This window comes from Cavia porcellus, unplaced genomic scaffold (assembly GCF_034190915.1).
Source record: "Cavia porcellus strain 051 isolate PalLab524CR breed Dunkin Hartley unplaced genomic scaffold, mCavPor4.1 scaffold_8, whole genome shotgun sequence".
In the NCBI taxonomy this organism is placed as follows: domain Eukaryota; kingdom Metazoa; phylum Chordata; class Mammalia; order Rodentia; family Caviidae; genus Cavia; species Cavia porcellus.
Window position 1 is genome coordinate 32962353 of NW_026947491.1, and position 27990 is coordinate 32990342.

Below are 27990 nucleotides of genomic sequence, written 5' to 3' on the forward strand. Positions count from 1 at the left end.
TTTGGGAGGTTGAGCACCTTTTCTTTGTAAGGTCCACCTTTTTTTTGTAGTGTCCTTCCGCCACATCATTTCTGCCTTGGAGCCAGCAAACTATGGATTAAAACCATGAACCAAAATTCACTTTTTCTCCTGTTAAATTGATGTAGTTAGATATTCTCAGCATTGGGAAAGTGGTTAACACAGGCTCTGATTCTCATGTAAACAAGTCATCAGATCCCTGAGCAAAACAATAGATGTTAGGGGAAAATGTTTGGAGCCAGGTTTGAGAGAGTTTACAGTGTCATTCTGAGTTTGGACTTATTTCAATATCAATAGGTAGCATTTTGTGCTTCTCAGCGTGGAATGATGTGTGTAAGAACCTACATTAAAGAGACTAATCAAGCAGCAATGCTCCAGATGGAATTGAGAGGCTAGAACAGTTGGGGAAGAGCTACTGTAGGCTGGAACTATAGCAAAAACAGAGGGAATAGAAGGCAAAGAGGGAGAGAAAGTCATTTTGTAGGTAATGACTAATTATCTTCAACCAAAGCTGGAGAATAAAAATTAACCCTGAAGACCTAAATCTGGCTGACTGGCAAAGCAATAGGTCATTAGCCAGTTTGGGAAGAAGACCAGAGGAATGGAAAGTCAGCAAGTCTAGCTTGCTCTTGTGGCGTCCTGGCTCTGTGCTAGCCCCACACACTTTAGGTGCTGGCATGCAGTAGCTGAAAAGCTTGGCCACCATTAGAGGGTAAAAGCAAGTGAAGTTTAAAGTATGCATTTCCTGTAGATGAAAATGAAATAACCTGTTGTCTTTGAAACTATGCACCTCTTTTTCCCTTTAAAGTTGCAGACTCTTATGAGTTGAACATCCTTTGACTATTCTTTTTTTATAGATAAGCCTCAAAATTTCTTCTACATATTTTCTGAAGATCCCATTCTTTTAAACAGTTTCTGTATGGGTCACAGAGTTGCAAGACCCATCATGCTATTCAAACTTCCTACCTACACAGTACTCACTGTGGTTCAACCCATTTATTCTGATTTTTTAAAATCAGTATTTCCCAGAATATGAGATGATCCAGGGGAAAGAAAATAATGAAGATATGTAAGGCTCTGCGATGTTTATAGAATCCATCATTTACATGTCCTATGGTAAATGATTAGTGTTTGTGTCTTAACATGTATTTTTCTGATTCTAAATAAATACATATTCACAGCAAAAGTTGTGGAAATGCCAGGATATGTTTGTTAAAAAGGAGTCCTCATAAGTAGTTCTGGAGCCAACTACACTCATGTCACCTTCTAGGAACTTTGCTTTGAATACAAGACATTTTAAAAATAGTATCATGTGATATATAGATTACCATTTGCTATTTGATTACTTAGTGTTTTTCATGGTTGTTTTCTTTTCTGTGAAAGTCATTTAGCAGCATAATGTTCACTGCCTAGAAATTTACTTATTCATGAATTACCACACCCCAGACACTTGATATTTAAGATAGTTTGCTGTTATATAGTAAGTCAAGGTATAGCTTAATGTTAGAACTGGGCCTTGAGTTCTTTCCCCAGAACATGTTCCCCAGGCTGCAGAATATAAAATACAGTGCTTGGAGTTAATTTTCAAATGGTCAAAATGACCAGGTTATTTTCAGTAACAAATAGAGGAAACATGCCTATTCCTCAAAGACCCAAGGAAAAAGCCATTTATAAAACAGCAGCACAATTAACACTGCAATACAATAATTGTAATAAGTGATGTTTTTAAATTAATCTGATGATTTGTCTATCCAAATGCCAGAAAATACTACTAAAATTTCTTTAAAATAATGCAAACTATTACTGACTATACAGACAATTATTACATATCCCTATGTACCAGTTCCTGATAAAATTATGTATTTTAAAATAAATCAATACATATACAATTATAAACACATTCTTAAGAAAATTCCCTAGCTCAAAAAAATACACACTTCATATTTTAAAAAATAAATGACAACATCATTTCAGCATTAAACATTACAATTCTCTATTAGTTATGAATTCAGGCAAGTAGTGAAATATATGTGTATCAAATGTTGCCGTAATAAGGTACACATATTTTGTTGGAGTTCTGCCAGTATATAAGAAAGTACATACCTCCCCAAAACAAATTTTCTTCCTTCTGAACGTGTGTATTTAAAATGTGTTCTTTTCTACTTTGATAAAAAGCTTATCAAGTAATTTGAATGGTTTGATGAAAGCAGGAAAATATGAAAAACACACAAAGCTTTAACATTAGCATTTTATGACCTTTTATTTCATTTAATAATAAATCCAATTTTAGAGTTTCATTTCCTTGAATAGATCAGAAATACCTGTACACATTCAACTATATTAAAAAGCTATTTTACCAAAATAAAGAACAAGAAAAAACCCGGAAAATATTGATTATTGCATTTATAGGGCTTTGATGGCTTTAACTGTCTTGTACCTTTTCCTGTTATGATGACCACTGAAAAAGCTCCCTCCACCCCCCGTACTGCATAAGAGAGCTGAGAAAAACATTTGCTGTAATGGCCCATAGCCTCATTAGAAAAGCCTCTATTTCCTGCTCCAGTAATCAGCTGATAGAAATAGAGTTTATCTTGTCAACAGGTTTATTTATTTCCTATTCTTATTCTTCTTCGTTAATCTTCCTTTTATGTTTCCTTAATGCATGCTGGAAAAGCTCCTAAATGCTTTTCAAATAAAGAGAAGGCCTGAAGAGGATTGACAAATTTCTGTTATGTCAACATGGAGCCGGGCGTCTCCCTGTCTGAAATTCAAATGTATAATATCTGAAATAGATGTAGAACCTTCTTTTCTCATTCATTGGATCCGGTCTCCTAATTGATTTTAATATATGTTATTAGAATTTTATTGCCAGAATAATAAAGATGTGATACATTTTATGTATTGTGATAGACTGGCTTTGAAATATAACTAGGAAAGTCAGCTCCAAAAAGAAATGTCAAAAAAGAAAATATCTATATTTTGTGCCATCAACTGAATTGTTTGGACACTTTGGGGTTATGGCCAACAACAAACTGTAGAACTAATCAATTACTAAGTTACACATAAATTCAGCTTCAGTCTATCACATATGACTAATAAGCATGAATCTATAAGGATATTTGTTGTTTTATACCACATGGTACTAATTTGAACATGAAGAACCTCAAGCATCTTCTAATAATTGATTGTGTGGACTGTCTTAATTACCATTAGATTTTTAGAATGAAATAACATTTTTAGATTATAATAGGCATAAAGATTTAAATCATTATTGGATCATTTTCTTAGTCAATATCTATGAACTAAGTATAAAAATACAATAATGTGAAAAGATTTCTTTGACCGACTTTCAGGAACAGATTTATTCTATGTAATGTTTACAGTGTGAAATCATGTAGTATCCGAGTAACTAATAGTTCATCTGCCTTGCCTAGGAAGAAAACAATGAGCTAGTACTATTTTACCTGAATCGTTTTATTATCAGTACATAGATCCAACATGAAGCCCACTAAGTGGAATATTAGCTGATCAGTTTAGATTTACATCTCCATTCAAGTTCAGAAAGTAGTTTTTGTTAACATGTCTGAGTTTCTTTTACTTCTCTAGCTTTTAGCCCAAATTGGACAGTAAATCTACCCTCTCTATTAAACTCTGCCATTTGGATCAGACTTTCACTTCGAGCCACCTAAATATACGCCTGCTTGGGATTGTCTTTGAGTACACCATAAACTCAATTTTCCCTCCTTATCTCTGACTTTAACCATCTTTTTTACCTCTCAAGGAGTAAAACATGTCTCAACTTTTGTGCCAAATATTTATCAGCGTTTCCTATATTTCAAAAAGTTGGTTGCCATGGAAGTTGCTTCCTATTAGCTAAAGCAGTGATAACCCTGCCTTAGCTTGTCACCCAAAGTTGCTCTCAAAATCCGTCTCACTCCTAATTTGCCAAAGCCTCCCATGGATCATTTTGTGAGTGTTCAGATTTTGCCTTTATGCTCTAACAATGCCCACTCTGCCTTTTGGAGTAGCTGTACACTATGTCTATCTACCTTTGTACTTAGATAAGAGATACTTGCCTTTCTGAAGGGAATCTCTACCTCTTCAAAATGTTATTGTTGCTGCTACTGCTGCTGCTGCTGCTTGTGAAACAGTACTGCAAACCACAAAGGGAAACTCAGGAGCCAATCTCCCTTACTAAAAGCACAGACAGCTCAAAAGTAGGACAGCCTAGAAATACAATCATCAAATCAGAAGCAGCCTCAGCAGAAAGGGTTGCCCCATCCTGTTCCACTGTTTACTCTGCAGAAAGCACGTAGCTAATATCAAAGAAATGTTACAAACACTTTCTTTTAAAAGCCATTTTCAGCAATTCAAAGAAAAGACAGTTTACAGATGTGGCGAGTACAAACCAATAAAGACAGCGGGACCAGGTGAAAAGCAGCACCATTGAAACAACAACAAAAGTTTGAGCCTCTCACAAAGAACTTTGACATGAAAGTGTGGTGATTTGCTGTAAACACCAAGGGTTGAAAAAGTACTAATTTTTTTTTCAGTTCAATCCTCCTAAGGATTCTACATTCAGCACTCTGACCCAGTTGACATTACAGTAAATGTGGGGTCTCTCAACCTCCATCCTACCCCTGTGCTTCTCACCTGTGTAATAAGCTTCCCCCCACCATGGTCTCTCCCTCCACTCAATGATTACGCCACCACCGCCACATCCTCCCCTGCACCCCAGTGCTCTGCCAGGGGAAAATGACTTAATTAAAAAATAAGAGAAGAATCCAAAGATAATAATTTAAAATGACCAATTAAATCACAGCAAGGACTAGTTTCTACTCTTACCTCTGCGACTAAATTACTAGCTGAATGCACATATACATCATGTGTTATGACCAAGTATATCATCCACATTTTTGAAAACTTTCATACAGTAAAGGACACACTGCCATTATTACCATTCAAAATACTTCCTCTCACATAAATTACACATATCCCATCATTCTTGCCACTTTCTGAAGCAGTTCTGGAAGCCTTCTTTTCTGAGTGTCTTTAGTTGCATTTTTGTGGCTGCCTCCATAGCTCGATTCAATCCAAAATGTTTACCCTTCTGGCTCATTTTGACTTTTAAGAGCCAGAAGTCACACAGTGCCAGATCTGATGAACAGAGTGGATAAGGACGCACCGTAATGTTTTTATTTGACAGAAATGGCCCTACCAGAAGCAGTGTGTGACACAGAGTTGCCGTGATAGAGGATGAAGCCATTTGTGCATTCTCAGGCCATCTTCTCCACACATGTTTTCTTGAACTTTGTAATACAACCTTAAAAAATTTATAATTCACCGTAGTGTTCCTGAGTATACCTTGATGTTGGATCTTTATTGATGCACTTCTTTTTCACAAAAGGAAAACAAGGTGAGAAATAGATGAGAACTTTGATCTCAGGATTATACCTATAAACTCAAGTGTCACCTCCCATGATGACTTAAGCTAGAATCAGAAGTGGCGTGACTGCACAACTCCAGTGAAACTGACAGTTTCATGGTAATGCGTTTTGTCCATGACATACTCCTTACAGTACACTTTAAAACACGCCTTCCCTCCACCATAACACACAACTAAAATTCAGTATCATCTGCCATTGAAAATCCCTCTTTCTGTTGGGTGCCACTGAGCAGCAGGATTCTCTGTGTGATTTGATCACACTCTGTACTTGCATTTATAAACGATGGAGGGCTACTTTGTATCCAAAATTACTTTCAAATAATTCAAAACTAAATGACAATAATTCCAGAAATAATGCTAATTTCCTAAAATTTTAATCAATAGGAAAGTTAAAACAGAAGAAATTCAGCTATGTATGATGATACATCCCTGTAAACCTAGCATTTTGGGAAGCTGAGGCATGAGAATCACAAGTTCAAGCCCAGGCTAGAAAATTTAGTGACATAGCAAGACTGTCTCAAAATTGTAAAACAAAAATACTTAAAGGGCTTGAGGTGTAGCTAAGTGTGCATGCCCTGGGATCAATCCCTAGTAATGAGAAAGAAAAGGAAAAGAAAAGAAATGTATATTTTTATCACAGTTTCAGTAGTCACAATTTTATAGTAATTTGTCTTTTATATAAGAGGGAAAGCCATGCTCTCCCTTGTCTGCATTGGATATTGGCCTTGAGGCCTCCTAGGACCTGCAGTCAGCCCCTCTCAGCACCATCACGAGCATTTCCCTGAGATCCTCTGCTGCAGACAAGCTGAGCTCACCGCGTTCACAGAGCAGTAGCTTCGCTCTCAGGCCTCCCCTCTGCCATTCTTCTCACATGTCTTCCCCTGTATCACATCACACTAGACTCAGTTCTTTATGTACTACTGTGCCTCCATATAGACAGTGAGCTCCTGGACAACCACTGGAAAGGTATGTTCACAGGAGAAATAAGCTTTAAGTTAAAATGAACAAGATACCTGTATTCAACTTCTGAGCATGACAGATAATGGTGGTATTATCTTTAATGAACTGCTTAGAGCTGACTCTGAATTTCTTAATCAAAAAACACAATTTATAGTATCTACCAAAATCAACTAGGACCATGATCCAAGAAACAGAAAACTCAAAATAAATGCACTGCTGGGTATGGTAGTGCTTATTTGTAATCCCAGCACTTGGGGAGGCTAAGGCAGGAGAATATACAGTCCCTAACTTTAGCTGGAGGGATAGCTCAGTGAAAAGGCCTTTGGTCCAATCACCAAAAGGCAGGAAAAAAGAAAGGAAAGAGAGATGGAAGAAAGGAGTAGCAGAGAAAAAGAAGGTTCATTGACTCTCCTAGTAGCATATCCCAGAGGTTTCTGTTGCAGAGATACCTTGATCCAGGAGCTCAGGTGGTGTGTCTAGATCCTTCAGCCTTTTGCTTTTCATCTTCTCTTTGTTGAAACCATCCTCAGGACCTATATGTTATGGCAAGGTAAGCTTTAATTTATTGTACTACTAATCTTCATTACTAGAAGTTCAAGTGCAACAGGAAAGACAAGTGTTCTTTTCTAGTTTTAATAAAATTCTTTCTCCTGATTCTGGTGGACTTCAACTGGATCAAATACGCATTCTTGAAATATCTAGGTCATATGCTGACTCTGAGATCTGGAATCAGTTCAGAACAAATGTAGAGACAGAAAAAGAAGAAGACATAATTCTGTAAAGGAAGTTCAGGTCCAGGTTTCCAAAAAGACAGGAAATGAGTGCTGAGCGGGCCAAAAATAACCACTGTGCATTGTAGTACCCTGTTGGATTTTTTATAAGGTTAAATACATTACTTGCAAGACATGTAGCACAATGACTATTACATAAAAGTTTCATGGTGGCAAATGCTTATAGTCCCAGCACTCTTGGGAAGCCATGGGAAGTGGATCCCAAGTTTGAGCCTAGTCTGGGTAATTTAGCAACTTACAGAGAATTGTCTCAAGAAATAAAAAGGAAAAAAAAACTGTGGATATAGCTCAGTGAGAAGACCTAGATTTAATTTCCAGTACCACCCCCCCCAAAAAAAAGAAAAGAAAGGAGGAAGAGAACAGGGAAGATAGAAAGTAGAAAAAGAAGAGGAGCAGGGGGAAGAAAAGGCGGAAGGAGAATATTAAAGGGAAGGCAGAAGAAGAAGGAAGAGGAAGAAAAGGAGATGAAGTGGTTGTTTTCAAACCTGAATATGGCTCTCGGCATATAGCGAGTGTCAGAAAATGTCACATGAAGAAAGTAAGTCAAAACTGAACCTTCTAGGGGAATTCTTAGAACAACTTCTGCACATATTTTGTTTTATTTTTACAGTTCACTCGTTAATTACTTTTCTTTTGGCATTGATTTTGAAACTAAGTGACATCTACTGTTTGCACAGTATTCTGAATGAATTTTACTTAATCTAATACAATTATGCTGCAAGACAAATGTAGCAAAAAGCAATTAAATACTAAATCCAACCTTACTATGGCAGTTAACTTCTCAACAAATGCACATAAGGCTTTTCACAGGCCCCCAGTACTACGCTGATAATAGAGATATAAAGAAAAACAAAAAGAAGGGATCATTCTCAAAGGACAAAATTCGTTTCACATATAAGGTTTACAGAATATAATAATAAAACTAACAACCAAATACCTGCTTACATAATAGTAAGGGAAACAAGATTAAGATATAAATAAAATCCAAGTTTGCCAATTAAAAATAAAAAGGAAATTAAATGATCATAACTGCCAAGAAGTTACTAAGCAGTGATGAAATCTTCATCAAGAATGTTAGAAACCCTGCATCAGAAATAGTAAGGGATGGAACACCATCCAGGGAGTAGCATTTGAACTGATATCTGAACCATGATAGTGACACTAGCATGTGGAACCACATGCAGAAGCTGATAAGAATTCAGCCTCTGTCCTGTACCTAGAATCTGAATCCCATCCCTGCCTTAGACTCACTGTGTGACTGTGTTACTTTCTCTCTCTCTCACTCCTTCCCTCCCTCATTTCTTAATCTGTAAAATGGAAATAACAGTATGAAAGGGCTGTGCACTCTGCAGCCTTTATCTTCTCTCACATAAACTGGTAAAATCCCCAGCTTGCTTTCCTGTCTCTCAAATCCTCCAACGCACTCACAGTGATGCTGATAAAGTCATGTTTCTGAACTGAGAATCATGATGCTTTATTTCTGTTAGAAGCCTCCTCTTTATGTTTTTATACCCACAACAATTTGAATATTGAAAGTCTTTCAAATGTTCCTGTGTTGGAAATTTGGTCACCAACCTCTGGAGATCTTGGGAAATAGTAGACCCCTTAAAACTTGACCCCCAGTGGAAGAAACAGATCGCTAGGGATGTGCCCTTGGAGGGACTGCTGGGACCCACTGCTGCCAGGAAGTTAGGAGACCTCCTTTGCCATATGCTCTTGCCGTGATATCTTACAGCACCACAGGCCCACAGAGACAGGGACCCTTGGGACCATTTACTAAAACTTCTGAAAGCATGAGCCAAAGTAAATTTTGTCTGAATGGGAAACTAATACAAGGAATTCAAGTTAATATGGTGGTTGTCTTCCTATGATCTGGTTCCTGTCTATCTCAAGTCATAATAATCTACCTAACAATGTAATCCAGCAGTCCAGTGAACCATATGAAGTGAGGTTATTAACTAAAACTGTATAATTCATATTGGAATTTAAGCAGAGGAAATATGGTGTCAGTTTTTGTTGAGGTGATTATGAAGAAAATGGGAAAATAACTTGAGAAGGAAAGTATATTTTTCAGGCAGCACTGATTGCCCAATGGAGATTTATAGAATGAATGGACAGTGAAAGGTGTTGGCTTGGTCATCATGATACAGATTTCCACAGGACCATGAATTTGCTCAGACTGGAGCATAAGGAAGTGAATATTTATGTTAAACCACAGTTGGCCTTTAGGTGAAAAAGACAAAAAGACACTTGTAGATTTTTATAAATTTGATTATGCCTAATTATGGATTCAAAGCAGTATAAAGAGAAAAGTGGGACCCTGGTGAGCCTGCCACTGTAGGCCCAGAGCAGAGGCTACATCACCTGCAACCCTACCACTTGTGCCCAAAGGAGAGGAAGTCACACCCTAAGGCACCACTGCCATGGGGGGCATAGGTAAGCCACCACCCCAGGAACCTCAGATCAGAAGAACACAGGTGCCTGGTCTGGTCCCCTAGAATCAACAATAAAATATGTAAGCATTTCAGAGCATTACAGTATAATTTATGCACAATTTCCACTAATGCAAATATCTGTCTTTTAAAAATCAATATTTAAAAATGTTTAATTTTAAATATAGTAACTGTACATATTTTTGATATTTCAAAGCAAGTGTATAATGTCTAATAATAAGAGCAAGGTAACTGCCATATCCTTCACCTCGGATACTTATCTTTTTTTGTTCTTGTTGTCTTAGAAATATTCAAAATCCTCCCTATCAGGTATTTTGAAGTATTCAGTCCATTGTTGCCAATTAAAACCAACCCAGCATGCCACAGAGCATCAGAAATAATTCCTCCTCTTCAGCTGCTCCTCTGTGTCTGTTAACCATTGTCTCTCTCTGTCCTTCCACACCCACACCCTTCCTAAGTTCTGGTAACCACTCTTCTACCCTCTACTTCTGCTATGAGATCACCTCTTCACCTTCCACATATGCGTGAAAGCATATTGTATGTATCTTTCTGTGCATGACTTATTTCACTTAATGTAATGACTTGTGATTCCATCCATGTTGCTGCAAATGGCAGCATTTCATTTTTACGGCTGAGTAATATTATGTTGTGTATTTATACTACATTACCTTTATTAATTCATCAGTGAACATCCAAGGTGATTCCATGTCTTGACTGTTGTGCAAACTGTTGCAACAGAGTATAGATGCTTCTTTGACATATTGTTTTCCTTTATTTCAGATATTTACCCAGGGGTGGGATTTCTGGATCACATGTAGCTCTATTTCTAGTTTTTGGAGAAGCTCCGTAACTGTTTTCCATACAACTGCATTAGTTTACATTCCCAACATTGCATGTAAATTCCCCATTTCTCCATAGCCTCACTAGCATTTGTCATTTTTGTGTTTTGGTCAGTAAATATTCTATCTGGGGTGAGATGATGTCTCATTGTTAGAAATCCTATTCCTGTCCTTCAGTGATGACAAGGGTGTTTCACAGCGAGTTTTTCTAACCAACTATAATCTTGTATTCCATCCTCAGTCTATATAGGATCAATTTCTCATAGCAACTTCACACACTTCCCCAGAACACAGCATTGTGAAGTAAACGGCAGTCATAACGAGTGCATTCTTGCCTAGCATATTAAGTGATGACTTACAGATGGGGAGACGTGGCTGTGATTTGTGTGCATTCACAAATTATCTCCATGGAGAAAATGCACAGGGGTAGCATTTCACTTTTATATGTTTCATCAAACAGAAGTAAAAGTATGGATGTTGTTAGGGAAAACATTCTCTATCATCAGGAGGTGGTTTCTGCAGAAGTTGGAGGCTGGTATGTGCCGTGAAGAGAATACTTAATTGATCCTGTGTCAGAAAATTCTTCCAGATAATCAGACATGTTTGCCTCAAACAAATGGTCCAAGGTAGCTTCTTGTAAGTTTATTTGTCATAGAATTAATGGAACTTGGACTGGGGATATAGCTCAGGGGCACCACACCTGCCTGGCAAGTGCAAGGTCCTGGGCTCAATTTGCAGTACAAAAAAAAAAAAAAAGAAAGAAATTTGCTTCTCAAATATATGCCCCTATGTACCAAATTAATATTTGTCGTATGGGAGGCATTTGGAATTAAATAAAGAAATGGAAGTACGTACTGGGAATTGGTGGTCAGTGGTTTGTGGAATCTGTACTGCCTCACTTGGGTTCCCTCAGTGCCTGAAACCCTTCCACTATAAAATTGAGTACTTTAAATTAAGACTTTGTATTATTGGCCTTAAATAATACAAACTGAATTCTCATCACTTTTTAAATGGTTTTAAATAATGATCTTTTAAAGAGATTTATTTATCAGTGATATTTTCATCTTAAAAACCACTTGTGAGAGATTGAAAGCCCATGACAAACACCAGATTTTGACAGGGGATAGGTGTGTTAGTTACTTTTTCACCGCAGCGACACAATACTGAACACCCACATGTTAAAGGAGGAGAAATTTATTTTAGCTCAGTTATAGTCCATAGTCAGCTGGCTCCAAGCCAGGACAGGCATGGTGGAAGGGTCTGGTGGAGGGCTGCTCACATCATGGGTGCTAGGAAGCAGAGAGAGAAGGGAGGACCAGGGGAGGGAGATGCCTTCTTCCAGGTAATGTCTCCAGCAATCACCTCTTCTGACGAAGACCCTATTTCCTAATGTCATATTTAGCCCTAACACCTCCATTATCCAATCACCTTCCACAGGACCACACTTGAGAGATTTGGGGGTCATTCCTGATCAGTTTTACAATATGTAAAATGGCAAAGCTAAAATACTGACCTAAAAAAGCAGAGCTCAGGGACTGCAGGTAAAGCACAGGTAAAAGTGCTTAGTGTCTTAAAAAGAGGGATGCTGAAAACCAAGATTAGAGAGATAACCTTGAGACCTGACCCATGTCACAGGTTTCCTTAGGTTCGGTAGGATGACAATTTTGAGAAGTTATTTTGACCTCTGGATCTTAATTTATTTTCCTTTGTGATTCTTGGATAAGTGCTTTGATTTTTGGTAATAAAGCTTTCCTTCAGTTGTATAGCAAAACAGTTTGATGTGACATCTAATCAGACATAAATGTCTGACATATACAGCATCGATGTCAAAGTAAACTGTTGAGAATGTGGAGAGAATACTTAAAAATGAGGGCTGCCCCTGGACTGCCCACAGTACTGAGAGCTTTTTCTGGGCGTCAATAGGACATCAGAAGTCAGTGAGTTTTTAGCTTTCACTACAGTTGCTTATTTGCCTTGATTTAAAGGCCCCAATGTCAGTTCTTTATGAAGCATTTAGATTTCCTATGAGTCTCTTAGGACACACAGATTTCTTTGCTCACTGTATACCTTGTAGCCATAATGGAAGCTCTTCTGTTGCTTTAACTCCTTCCTAAGGGTACAGGTTTAGTCACATTTTCTTTCCCTCTTGAAGCATTAGTTGTTGCCAGTTTTGAAAACATTCTTCTTTGGTGTGTACATTTTTGCTTTTGGTGCAAAACCATGTCACTGGTTCTCATTCATCATCTATGTGAAAGAACTGTGCACCTGTTTAAATGACTGTTGAGGAGGTACCGTGCCCTTTCTAACCACTGTAGAATAATAAAGAATATTTTTGCCTACCAGGCAGGAAGTCAGCTTCTAAGAGTTTCATGCATTTCACTAATTTGCAACACTTTTCTACAGATAGAGGACTTAAATTTAGTTTCATTTGCTATTACCTGTGATTCGCTTGGTCACTGAAGTGCATAACAGCAAATCCCCTCACTAAGGATTTACCCATAGTTTATAGCATATCATTAAAATAAATGCTAATTATCTGGTGACAAGGACCTCACTAAAGTTGAAGTGTAGGATAAGTCTTCAAATGAACTAGAATGCTCTAGAAAATATTCTTTTATTTGAATTTAAGTGAATTTTGCCTTATTTAGTACTGGTAACTATTTCAGAGTCTAGACAGTCAAATGGATACTTTATGTATTAGTCTAGTCTGAGTGCTGTAACAAAATGCATAAAATGGGATGGTGTGCAAGCAAAAGAAACTTACTGCTAACAGAACAGAGGGTGAGAAGGTCAGGGCACAATCCATTTTGGTGTATGGGAGAGGCCCACTTTCTTGACAAGGACATCTTCCTTCTGTCCTCATATGACATAAGGGGCAAGCTCACTTACTGACACCACTTTCAGGAAGGCACTAATGACTGTCCTGAGGTCAGCTCCACCTCCCAGAGCCTTGGCCTCTGGGATTAGGATTTTAACATGAATTGTGAGGAACACAAACCTTTAGACCACAGCATTCTGTCGGTAAACTTCATAATCTTTACACATACACACTATTTACAATCAAAGAGGAAGGGCTCCATAGTTATCATCTGGCAAGGGCTCCTCACACTAAGGAAGATTTTGAGGTGGCAGTGGTGCAAGAAAATTGCAAACCAAACCAAAAGGAATATTCTTCACACTATGAATCTTTATGCCAGCAAACTGTTGGATCTTCAGGTCAGCAGACTGTTGCGGGCTAATTCCACGAAGGCAATAGTGCTGAATTTAGGAACAGTTTAGTTTATATAGCATTGAAAAGTGGGAGATCCAAAGCAAGTGACAAAAATGTTACATAATTGGTTACATGCACTGAGTCATGTACTGACACGCAGGCTCTCTTCAACAGATTTGTTGAAACAAGGCAATTGTTTATCTAACATGGAAACACTCTGAAGAACAAGAGCAGTGGCCCTTAATTCTGATTAGCCTGGGGTGCTTTAAGGTATAGACAGTTACTCTGACTCGGTGCTCATCAGAGATGCAGTTGGTCTTTAGACACTGTCATGGTCGATTGAATTCAGCAGAACAGAAACTTGGTCAGAAACCTCTAATTGATCATGGAATACCTGTAAGTTTGTTATTTTAATAAATGTGTTCCTACATTATACTTGTGCCCCAACAAAAGTAAACCCCTTCCCAGTGTTTCCTGAGCCCCCACATTGAGACTATGCCTATCTCAGGCAACCCTCCAAGAAGATGCATTAAATAAGACAACTGCAACTCCCCCAATGCTGAATTCTAGAAATTTGACTGGACTTCAGGTCCAATTTCAGTATGCTGTGTGCTTCCTTATCCAACTACTCACTTATATTCTCCACACAATGGGGACACAAAATGGAGACAAATTCTCCATGACGAGAGTGTCCATTTATATTTTAATATTTAGAATTGTGTGATCTATCTCAGTCATCTGCTTTACAAGCCTGTTTCATTACATGGAAGTGAAATGCCCTGAAATTTATTATTATTTTACTGATCATAAATCAGAAAACAGATTCAGTATACATTACTTGAGGTCTGACATTTCACGCCCCTTAGCCATGTGTTTCAGGAAATGTATTTTCTTGTTCATTTACTGCTGCATTTTGAATCATTCTTCTACCCCATATGGCTGTTGATGTCTTTTTCCTTCAGCCCAGATGAACCCATTACTTCCTACAGGTGAGAGTGTCTATAAAATAATGGGGAACCTTGACCTGACCTACACAAAGCACTTGCTTAGTATCACAGTATAGAACTCAAAAGGACTAATAAAAAAAGTCCAATTTAGTTTTCTTTTTATTTAAACATGTCATTCTATTAAAATACAAAGAAAAACATAGTAACTCTCAATATTTTTATGCAGATTTTTTCTGTCTACTGTGATATTCTCAAAACCTATAAGATTCAAGCTTAGATTTATTCCTATTTGATTTATACTTTATTGTGTTATTTCACGTATTTCCAACTTCACAATGAAAATATAAATTAAATGTCACATGGTTTATCTAATCTAAGAGACCTAAAAGATAAGCAAATTAAAGAGCAAAATGAAAGAGAAATGGGAATAGTCTCTGTGGCGATGAAGAGATCTGAGAAAGGAGGAGAAGAGAGAGAGGTGGAAAACCCATCAAGATGTGATATATATATATATATAGTATAATCGTATTACCATATGTTAACTTTTTTTAAAAATGTAAGTATATGACCTTGGTTTGATTATAGATATATCTATACTAAAGGTAACTTTTAATGATTTTAGATTTCACATGTTAGACAACAGTTATTAAAACTTTTTGGGATGTCACAGCAATACCCATGAGTCCTCATCCTTCTGCCAGGGGCCTCTCCAAAATAACATGGGTCGGTCGTTCTGTGTGTGTTCCCTCAGGAGATCGAGTTGTGTCGTGTTAGCAGTCAAGAGAAGCTGGGCCTCACAGTCTGCTACCGGACGGATGACGAAGACGATGCAGGCATTTATGTCAGCGAAGTAAGAAATGCTGCAGAAGGGAGATCAGGGAGGGAGGAGGAGGGGAATGAAGGCGTGAAAGGGCCACAGTGAGGAAACTTCCTCCAGAGGCCGGAGCCTGAGGAACTGGCCATGTTCCAAACTTGTCACTTTCAATTAGGAAATTATGCTGCCCGAGTAATGTAATTATCATCACCTTGTTTAGTGTGGATCCTTTGACAAGAGAACCAGCCAAGAAAAGTGAAAGTGGTAACATCGAATGCCCCTCCCTAGAGTGCAGGACACTGAGAGAAGTTTTGACCTGCAAACATTTGCCCTGCCATTCATTACAGCCTTTATTATGCTGCTAAGCACAGCATTGGGTAATTACTGTAAGTTAACAGTCACAGTAGTCACATCTTCTATGCTGGTGATGGGACACATTACACTTGAATATTCAAGAAGTACATCTATGAGTTTGTTTTACTTAACACTATAATCATTTTCAAGAGGTGAGGATCTAAGTGTGAGACTCTGTTAATTATTTTGAAAGCCTGTCAAACATTTTTATCATAGGTGGTTTTTTCAAACTCCCCTAAAAGATCATTGTAGAAGTAAAGTGTGATTTTCAAAGTTCTGTTACATATGATTAAAAATTACACTCATACACACACATAAGTGTATATATTTATACATATATCAAATCTAACTCCTGTAGACAGAGTTAGACAAGCTAAATACTAATTCCTGTTCCAAGTTTCTATGGCCTCGATATTAAACATTACCTGACATTCTAAGCTCAGCCTCCTTAACAACAAAATTAGTATAATGTTTATATAAATGTTTTTATAGAAGTGTTTAGAATATGGAAGAGATAGTATAGTTATTCAACTTAGAAAACTACACTGATGTACAAATGTAAAATGTTATTCTTTGTCACTATATCAAAGAATTTGCCAACTGGCTTTTACAAAGGTAAACTCTCCAAAGAAGAGATTTAGTTTTAAATGTACAACTATAATAATCCCTCTAAAGTAAAGAAGTGTGAGGAACTACCTACTGAATTGTCTTTTGTAATATGTACAAAAGTACAAAGGTAGAAGTTTAGTATCAGTTTGATTACAGGTTAGAAGACAAACTTTCAGGTTATAAATAGCTTTTAAATGGGACATGATTGACTAATCCCTCACTTCCTTCTGGTAAGTCTCTACTTACCCTTTAAGTGTTAGATATGAAATTTCACTACTCCAGGAAGATAAAGAAGCTCAGGAACTGAGCATATGCCCTTGGAATAAATATTGTCCTTATTTCTCTTATACACAATTATAATACCCTTTGTACTTCATTTACCACTTAAGACTCAGTTATTAGATAGTGCCTCTAATAAGAAAGTGATATCTGACATCAGGTTAGGGTGGATAAATTCATGCCACACTTGAAATACTTTGCTTGGGAAAAACCTTTTGTTCTATACACTTAAACAAATGGTTTGAAGCCACTGCATTTATCCTGATGGATTGAATTTCCTCCAGTTAGCAGCAGTCATCACTTAAGTCTGCGCCATTAAAATGTTGATAAGCTCTTTAAATATGTATTTATTCTAAAATAATTTATAGTAAATATACTTTGTCATATATATAAATTGGTGTGAAGTAATAAAATAGATATATAGTATTGTTTGTTTTTTGAGTAACACCAGATATAAACCTCTTTATAAATTAATATGAACATGAAACAGAAATTGCTTAAATATGTATGGACTTGTGGTGTAGCTATCAGCTTTCCTAATACTGCTAAGGCAGGATTTAAAAATCACATCCATAGTAGAAAGTAAATTCTCTGTGATCAGAGAATGCTAGGAGTAACATTAACATGTCTGAAAAACTGAGATTCAGATATAGGTAAATGAATGAGAAAATAAAGGAAGAAGGAAAAAATACATATACACCCCTTCTAAGAAAGGTGCAAGGAATGAGAAAAGGGTCTTCAAATCAAGTTTTTCTCTAGTCCTTCAGTGTATTAATTCCAAAATAGTGTATTTTATATTTTTAGAATTAGTGTTTTCTGACAGAAAAATGCATCATGCACTCTGTCATAAATCAATAGAAAATATTGTACTATGGTTTAAAATATATATTTTACAGCTATAAGTTTAATTTCTTGAGAATGTCTTGCATCTCCAGTTGACGGCACGTGTCCTCTCCATTACAGGTGGATCCAAACAGCATCGCAGCCAAAGATGGCCGAATTCGAGAAGGTGATCGAATTTTGCAAGTATGTATGTGCTTATTTTCTTACGTTTCTTACTGTCTGCCCCATAGTTACATTTGGATTGGTTTGCTTGGTTTGGTTCCTTATAAAATGTTAGAAAAAAAATTGTTTTTGCTTTTAGGTGTCAATATTTACCAAACCAAAAAAGCTGTCATTTAATGTTTAAGTAAGGATGGTACCTTTTCTTAACAGGTACTAGCTAGTAACTAGTGATTCAAATACAGTGTCTGGAGTGAGATTTCTTGACTTCAACTTCTAACTCCACCAGTGGCTTGGGTACATCACCTCACCCCCTTTTGTTTCAAGCCCATTTGTTAATCTTAAAACATGGCAATAATAATATAACCCATTCTTGTTGTGAGGGTTACATGAGGTTATGCATGTAATGTGCTTAGCACAGTGTGTGATAAGTGCTTAATAAACATTAATGATTATTATTCCTAGCAACAGCAGCAGCAATTGCTGCTTTCCAGAATAAATTAGGTGAACATGGATCCAGATGTTCCTTTTCTATATGAAAGCCCAGAAGTCTATAGAAGTTTCAACTATTTACTAATGAATTGCTGGGGCCAAGTGGAGCAAAATATGATTTGTTCTCCATATAGAAATATAAAAAGAGAGACTGATTAAAGTTTAGTTTAATGAGAGAAGCAATGAGCAAGGAAGATAGTTGGAAAGGCAGTTCTAGGCCTAATTAAGAAAAACTGACTCCCCAAACTTCTGTTCTAAACCTGCTTCACTGCATCCCATTCCTACCAATTCCTTGTGCCCAAAGTGCTGTAGGACTTGTTTTGAGATCAACCTCACAATAAGAGCAGAGGCCCTTCTGGGTTGAGTTCATTGCTGACCATCATCATGAAACAGAGAGTGGGACTAGAAGGGTAATTTGAGGAAATATAGACTGAAAAAATGTGGCAAAAATTCTAGGTCAGATTGAGTTCCCACTACTCCTTGCTAGACATGGAGCCTCAGAGATTATTTTAAGGACTTCAAAAATAGACAAAATGCCTCCCCACCCTTGGTGCATCCTTTTTCTGTGAAATTGGGAAAAGAGCAACATACGCCGAGGATCACAGTGTACTGTGTGACTGAGCCCTGTGAGGTGTCCCCTGCACTGCCAGGGCTGCATATCTCCCCAGCCATCTCTCCTCTCCCTTCTGCTGGCTGGCAATCACGGAATCCCACCACTGCCTGCCTCCCAGTCCTCTCCTTTACATGCCACAGAATGCTTTGACATCAGCAACCTCTACTAAGACTCTGATTAGGAAAGAATAAATATGAATTGTTGACCATTTGTGGTCCCACTATGACGCTAAAGAGTGTGTCATTTCTAATTCAATAAACTCTGCTGTAAGCAGTGCCTTGTAGTTAAACAAAATAGAATTGTATCTGGGGAATGTTAGGGGAATACAAAATGGATCAGACCAAGACATTGTCTTGTTTTTCACCACACTTTGGAATCTTTCATACATTCACATGAATAATTCAGTGAATGAAACAAAGCTATTCAGTGGAAAGGATGATAGGACAGATAAGGAAGAACTATGTAGCTTCATTAAGAAATTAAGAACACCTACCAGACAGCAAAAGTTTCAAAAATGTTTGGATTTTGAAATGATTTTAAAATATATTCTCACTTTGTTACCATCTTCAGTTCAACACACTACAATTAATGCCAGCTTCGGTGCTTAGGCTTGTGACGTGCCCAGAAATCATTACAGAGTACAATAGAGTAAAATGCTCAATGACCAAAAGGTCTAGAGGATTCTGTGACCTGACGTTAAGTGATCCTAGATGGCTACATTTTTGGATGTGTAGACTCCATGTGTTATAATCTGTCTTCCTGTTCTCTTACTGTTGCTGACTACTACAACTTCCTCTCACCAGTTAATCTCCGTATCCCTCATCTCCTTTGTACCTTCCGCTGACTTCCCTCCTGATTTCCCGCTAACCATTCATGTAGGCTGAGTAAAATCGCCTCTGTTGGTTTGGTGGTCACAGTTGACTAAACATAAAATGCATGTGTTTTCATACAGGATGCTGTATGCTTTGATAACTTCCAAACTCTTAGCTGTATTGTGGACAGATAAGTTTCTGAAGACAAAATATATATAAGATAATAGAATATTCCTTAATGGAGGTGGTTTCCTGAAGAAACAACAGTAGGATTGATAAAGTGATGTTTTCTGTCTGATTACTTCATATTCAGTGACAAATTTGTTACCCTTAATGAGTAAATACAGATCACATGAAAAAGCCTAGAATTCAATTCTGTCTGCACACATAGAAACCAAAGTATCCTAAAGGTGATGGTGAAGTTTTATTAAATAAACCTTTAATGAAATTGTACCAATAAACAAATAAGCTCCCAGATGATTGGAGAGGATATTATAGGATATCCACCAGTGAAGAATTAATGACTTCTTTTCCAGGAAGAAAGGAAAGTGGAAGAAACAAGATTTACCTCTTACCCTCCAGGTTCCCTGGCTGGCTTTTATTTAATTGTATCTCTGAACAGAAGTTGTGATTTTAGTTTTCAGCTCATGATGATCTCAGTAGAGTATGTTTATGTTCCTGCCTTGATTGCATAGCTAAACTTTTCTTCATGTAGCATGCCATGGCTTATTAGAGGGCCTCATCCAGTAACATCCCATGCACACACATTCACAGGAAACTGACATAGGGTAGGCCTATGCAGAAGGGAAGCCAAACATGAACCAATGCGTGAAAACACTTCTGCTGCTTGTGTGTTCACTCTGAAAATGCAGGGTGGCTCTCTCTGCTGTGCAGTTGTCCAGAACTTGTACTAAACTTGTCCCCAAGAAGTAACCTAAAGAAGCCTCTGACACACAATAACAGGAATGAGGAAGGCACTTTCTGAGGCACATAAACATCAATGTCCTCAAACAAAGAACATTGCATTCTCTTATGTTCTTTGGGATGGTTATCATGTAATATTACACATAAGCAACATAATCTCATAGTGGCCAAAAAGCACTAGTCATGTTCCTAAGAAGTACTTCTTGACAAAACTGCCAGAACTCAAACAATAGAATAATAAAACTTCTAATAAACTCTTTCTTTCTCCCCTACTTATGAACTAATCCTTACCATTCCTATTTTTTTAATTGTTTTCCTTTTCAATAGCTGATTCCCTCTATATTCTGTATCTCTATATTCCACATACCAAATTTCTCTCCATATTAAAATATAAATGCATTTGAAGTAAATCTCTTTTCTTAGATTCTTAGTTTTCCTAAGAAATTTCACAGGTAGTTTAATGCCAAAAATTTTAATTGCCCATCTGCCTTTTGTGCAATAATATAGGAAACCTAAAAATTCTCATGTTCAACCAGAAAAGCTTTATTAAACAATGCTAAGGCTTTTAGCCCCCCTTCATCTCTCTTTCCCATTCTCTTCCCATAGATCTCTTCTAAGACAAAAACATCTATTTTGAAACTATTTGCATATGATTGTGTACAGAAATGAGAGAAGTATATTATCTACAATGATTTCCTCCATTTATAACAAAAATAACATATTGGTCTATTGTCTTTCTCTTGGCTTGCTTCCTCTTTCTTTTCCTAAAATAGAATCCCTTCAGTAAGTTGCAGTGACTTGTCATCTGTCTCCTTCCCTTGTTGCTGTCTTCTTCCCCTCTGTCTGCTGGTGTTTTCAAGAACAACAAGCTGCTTTCCCAAAGCAGTCAGTAACCATAAACCATTGTTCCAGGAGCAAGGGCAACTGAAGGTTGAAAGCTTTATCTTACTCCATTCCTCACATCTACCCTTTCTTCTAGAGGCATCTTTGTTAAAACACATTAGTTGCATTTCTTGCCTCCATATGAGTTTGGATATCAAACTAAAGTCCTAAATACAATGGATTCTACAGATCGTTTTGCTAATATTGCCCTTATTTTGAAAAAGAAAATAGTAAATTGCATTTCAATGCCAGGTTTCTGTGGCAAACTCATTTTGTCTCATGTATTATCCTAAATATAAAAAAAGGTCTTTGCAACAAATCTTGATCCCCTAAAACAAGGACTGATTGGCAGAATTGAAGACTGTACCTCTGATCACTCTCAGCTGACAGATGAGAAAGGTGACTAGCAACTAGACAGGGACTGCAAAGCAAACATAACCATATCATTTCATGATGACCTTCTAAGAGTTTAAAATACAAATGGTAAATAGCTTCCTAAACAGATCCACTAATTACTGTAATGGATTTAATTATTGCTTATTAATTGTATTACATGTGCTGTCCTGCCTTTATTGAAGATTAAAATGTAATGGTAATAGTTGTAATACAGTAATGTTGATAATAATTTGTGCCAACTTTGAGAACTTTATGTGTCAGGTACTTACTGAGCCCTTTCTAACAACCCTTAAAGAAGGCACACTTTATTTTGAGATAGTGAATATAACAGCAGCCTTACAGTAACATAAAGGAGTATTTAGACTAATAGCAAGGGAAATTCAAATGAAGAAGGGGAAAACATATAATTGAAGGGAGAATAGAGGGTGAAATAATGAGATTTCTGTTTCAACAGAAAAGATGAAAATAAGCTATGTGAGATCATCCAACTCAACTCTCTTAGTATCAAATATAACCAAATTGTTTAGGTCTATGTTTGACAAACAGGTCCATTGTAGATATAGTACTAGAACTACTATAAATTGGACATAAGCTCTCCTTGTCCAAAGAGAATAAAAATTATGCCATTACTGCAAAATAACTTTTAATAATAGGCACAAGAAATATACTAGAATCAATCACAGCCAAAATTTATTACAGAAAAAGTCTTTTGAGTCAGTATACATATCTTTTAAGACACATTTATGAAAACAATGTATCTTTCTCCCTCATTATTCCTTATTTTAGAACTCTGTATCTATTTGGAAGTTTAGTAAATTTTATTTGTAAATTGCAAAAAAAAAACCCAGAATGCATATAAAACTTGTAGTGGTTGGGTGTAGGAAAAAGGCCTTTACTGGGAACCAACATTGAGAATTGGCCAATGTCAGAGACCACAGGGATTTAACAGTCTACTTTATGCCTTTATACAGTAATCTGCAGCAAAAGATCTTAGCTAATTACTGAAAAAATAATGGTCAATGTGGTCATGTTTTCCATTTAACAGTGAAGTAATTAATGCTTTTTTTAGGCATAATTTCTTCTAGTTGAAATTTCTTTCCACATATTTTGCTTTTATGTTGGAGATTAAAATGCTTATTATCTCTGTGAATTTGAGCAATCAACATTTTCATTTTTAAGTATCCAAATGAAAAAATCATGTTAACTAGGAGCTAAAAACCCTTTGAACATGAAAATATAGTTTCAAATACAAACTTCAGTAACTTTATTTCTTGTCTTTAGAACTCTGAAATAGCAAAAACATATATTTCACTTCCCACTGGAATCTTTTTATTTACTTTTATTTGTATATAGTGGCAATCCATACTAATTAAATTCATTGTAGGGAGCTGATATATGTCAATAATACATTCCAATGCCTTTTTCCCTTTCCCTCAAAAAACCCCCTTTTATATTCTCAGCATCAGATTCATTTATTTTTAAGAGCTTATAAAACTATGACATGTACAGATTAAAACCAGACTAATAGACCAAAGAATATATATTTTCTGTGCAATCATGAGTTTTGCAAAGGCTATCTTCTTTTACTTTTTGCAAAAAAAAAAAAAAATGTCTATTTTACTTAATGTTCTTAAACTTTATTTATTTATTTATTTGTATCAGGGATCAAACTCACAACCTTGTGTTTGCCAGGCAAGCACTTGTGCCACTGAGCTACATCCCTAAGCCCAATGTTTTTAAACTTTTAAATATACTTATAGCGTTGCGCTGATTTCATTGTTTTAGGAAGTGGATGAATCTTATGATGAGATGTTCTTGATAGCCGTTCTTTTGATCAGTTAAACACAGTACTGTTTGGGCAGCTAAGTCAGATTCACAAATATGAAATGATTGAATAAAAATGTAATCAGCAGAGGTCTGGGAGCACTGCCTGGTGAGAGATAGCACTGCCGCTGTCTAATTGGCTCGCAGCAGGCATGCAGGATGACGGATTTCAGTCGCGGTATTGCTGGTCCTCCTCCTCCCAGCACTATTATCTCAGAGTGACACTTCCATTACTCTGAGCGGAGAAAGATGAACGTCAGCTGTCAGCAGCTGGTTAATTGTGTTGCTAGATGTATGTTGCCAGGGCGCAGGTTGGACATTTATGAACATAACTGCTTCCTCTGATGTCCGCCATCCTTCAGGGATCGATATGGCTCTTACAGTAAGCGCCTAATTGAGTGGAGGCGCTTTCCACAGAGGGGCCGAAGATGGGCTCATTGTGTGAGCTTCATTGTCCATACATTTACCATAAATGAGCCGATATTTGCCATTTATTGTGTGCAGCATTGTGGAAATGGAAACTAATGTGCCAGTTTCATTTGTTTTCTAGATAAATGGGGAAGACGTCCAGAATCGAGAAGAGGCAGTGGCGTTGCTGGCGAGCGACGAGTGTAAGAGAATCGTGCTGCTTGTTGCAAGACCAGAGATTCAGGTCAGAACAGAGATCAAAACTCCTGAGGCTCAATTCCCTAGCCATGCAATTTGTGAATGAAGTTATATTCATCATCGGCTATTCTATATCAAATCACTGTCATAGATATTTGCAAAACCAAGTACGGTATACAAAACACAACACACATCATTCCTAAATTGCCAACCTTAGCGTCCAAGGCACCACATATATTTAAAATCTCTCTTATGCCCCACAGAATGGTGACTAAATATCCCATTGAGGGAAATTTTTACTGTATGCAAAATTGAATCATTATTCTCTCCTTCCACTTGCCAGTTATTTAAATAAATTCACAAATGAAAAATGGTTTACTTTACATGATTCTTAATTCTATGTGTATCCTTGCTCTAGGTTTCTATCTAAAGAATACTTAATTGGCATGTTAAGGTACCCTGAAAGAATTTGTATTGAGAAAAACATTAGCATACACAACTATCATCTTAAATCTTTTTTAGAATAACTTTATCAACCAAAGGTTCTTATATAGCATGGTGTAGCTCCGTATAGAATAAATGAGATTTTTTTTTCCAAATTGAGTATGACAATCATTTGTCCAACCAAAAAAGCTGATGCTTCTAAAGGAGTTTTTTTAGATCTTTACAGAGGAAGTTGTCATGAAAGTAAAGGAAAGGTAATGGTGGAGGAAGAGTACTGTTGGTACTTCCTTTTATATCCTTTTTATATCCCACCACAATGCAGAGAGGACAATACACTGTCACATTCTATCCATCTGTCAGTAGTTTGAGTGAAGTTAGTTATCTTGCCGTTTGTCTCCTAGGTTATTGATCTGATATTTTTCAGACTCAGTAACTACACACTATCTATAAATTACATTGAGTAAGTGTCTTTCAGTGTCAGACTGAATCCTGACTTGAATATAGTGGTTATAAAAGATCACCCTTTCCGCATATATTTCCTTTATGCCCTTGACCATTCCAAATGGTTCTCATAAAGCCTGCCATAGCCTGGAGCAGAGTAAAGTTACACACCTGAGGTCTTAGGAAAAAAGAAATGAGCCTATACAATGTGCTAGATTGTCCAGGTGGAAATTAATTTTTGAAATATATATGAAATTATACCAATTACCTAAAAATTTCTCAAACCAGTCATCTCACTGATTAAACTTTTTCGAAGAACAGAAAAATGAAATAAATACAATTAGTGAAATTTGTGATAATTTGAAATCAACTCAATAGCCATCCATGTTAGAAAAATATCTCTATATTATAGTACAGTTTCCTGCCCTGTCCATATAACTGGTAGAGAAACTCATTAGTCTAGAACTAAAACATTTCCTTAAAACATATCATATAATGGGCTGCGGAAAGAATAGAAATTAACGACATAAGACCAAATACTGTTAATCTTTGATGGAAAACATATGCCTGGAGAACCAACAGCATTTTTTAATATGTGGCTATGCTCCTGACTTTTTTTCCCCAAAAGAGTCAATATTGGGGGTGCAATACCAAATGAGACTTGCCTTCCACAGTTGATAAAAAGATGGTTGTTTGGCTCCACGGGCTGCCATCCTGCCTGTCATAATCAAGGTCTGCTTTAGCCCCTTGATCCTGAGGAAGCCTTTGTGACACTGGAAGGAAGCTAATTGTTGACTGAAACTCAGATTCTCAGAGAAATCAGCAAAGAAAACACATCTTGACATGATACATTAAAACTGTAATGTAAGCAGTATATGCTAGAAAGCTGTCCCCCACAAAAACATTATCTTAAAAATTGAAGTTACATCACCCATTTCTTCCTATCAAATTCAATATAGCTCACTGTATTTTTTTATATGTATAGTTTTTTCAGAGAAAATGTAGACACTTTTTGTGTGCTTTTCCTAGCATGTTTTTAAAATGCCTAGAATACTTTAGATTCTTGGAAATGATCTACAGACTAGCTGGGGGCAGTTACTGTGCATCTGCACAATATTTTTAAATAACTCGTTTCCTTCATTCCCTGTCACCTTTCTTTCATTTCCTGCCCATTTTCTTCCTCAGACCATTAAATATATTGCTTTTCTGTCCTAGTCCCTCCAGGACATCAGGTACAGAAGGCCCTCATGGGGACTTGTAACCTCTACTTTGGAGATAGTGTACATTGTTCTTTCTCTGCGATGTCCCATGTGGCCCACTTTGGCGGAGACAGATCCCTACCATAATATGAGGATGGTTCTTTTCCTACAGTGCATCTCAAGGGGGATACCTGTCTCCACAGAAGGATTAAATTCAGACTCCAGCGAATGAGTGTTTAGGTGGGAAGAGATAACAAGAAGAATCTGCCCCTTATTTATTGTTCTGAGTGGACCCCTATCTAACAGGGAAACTCACCAAAACACCCATGTACTGACTACAGAGGACACCTCAGGGATATGTGGGGTTAGTCAATAAGAAAGAGTTATAGGGGATCATTAATTTCTACTTGACTCTCTTTATGTGTCCCACCACTTCATTTAACCTCTGAAGATTCTGGTTCTGTCATTCGCTCTATCAGTATTTGGGAGTGTTTTATTTTGACCTGATTAAAGAAAGAATCCTTGCTATGTTTATAGAAAGCGAATATTCTTAGTTTTAAAAATTTTCTCATGGAATCTAATATTTACAACTTCAGGATGCTTCAAAGGAATTAAAGATTATAAAATTTGGGCATTTATAAATTGGATTGAATTTCCATTTTTAGTCAGGATAGTTACCATAGCCCTTCTGCATATTAAAGTCTGGGGGATGGAATTTGGTCAGGTTTTTCAGGCTGCATTAAGATAAATGAAGATGAATAAATGCACTCATATGTCTGGTCCCAGTTAAATCTGAGGTAATTTAAATTCTACATGGACTTAATAGATATCGTGAAATCTATGATTTGCCTTCATAAAAATGAATGTGATACATGTATTTCTTCACATTAATGTGATACATGTATCTGTTCATATTAATGAATGTGATACACGTGGCTAGTGTCTGGCTGTAGCTTAATGTCTGTCTCTCATGTTCGTTTTACTTTAAAGATTAAGAAATTTAGTTATCTTTCAAAGCTCATTTTCCAGTTTTTTTCATGAAACACCTATCCATTTTTTCTCAATACTAGGAAGCAGTTTTTTTTTTTTGAAACACAGACAAAAGCAGAGTTTTGATAATCCAGTGCATTTAATAAGCCTAGACAGCTAATTTATGTAATCCAACTCTAAAAATCCACTTTGCAACATATTATCTGGATTGACTGTCAACACCAATCATATTAGCAAAGTAACAACAAGGTCTTCACTTCACTTTGTATGGAGGAGCCAAAGGGATTTGTTCAGTTTAATTTGTGTAAGATTCCCATAAGAATGCTTGCTCCAAACCCCACAAACAAACCCTGCTTTGACTGCACTTCTCTACCACCCTTAAGTGCTACAAGGGCTAAGGTTTTTTTCCTTGTAAATTTGCCTGAAAAATAAATCAAAAAAGACATGATGGGAACTGGAGGTGTAGGTCAGTGATGGGTCATGTGCTTAGCATATCCGTGGCTCTGGGCTCAATCCCCAGCACCTTAAAAAACAGACACACATACAATGTCGCATTGCCTATCATCCACCCTTGGGAAGAATACTTAAGAATTTTCCTTTTTTTCATAGATCCATAAATGTTGCCTATTGAGTTTTTCATGGTA

The 27990-nt window shown here is 36.8% G+C and overlaps 1 protein-coding gene across 2 annotated transcripts in view; it reads left to right on the forward strand.

The window, feature by feature from the left end:
* The window catches only part of Pdzrn4 (PDZ domain containing ring finger 4), a 373075-nt gene that overhangs the window by 335178 nt on the left and 9907 nt on the right, over positions 1-27990 (forward strand). For both annotated transcript variants that reach the window (XM_063254561.1, XM_023567655.2), the window contains 3 exons: positions 15417-15515; positions 17685-17747; positions 24217-24318. In XM_063254561.1, coding sequence (XP_063110631.1) covers positions 15417-15515; positions 17685-17747; positions 24217-24318 — 264 coding nt within the window. The remainder of the gene's footprint in view (positions 1-15416; positions 15516-17684; positions 17748-24216; positions 24319-27990) is intronic.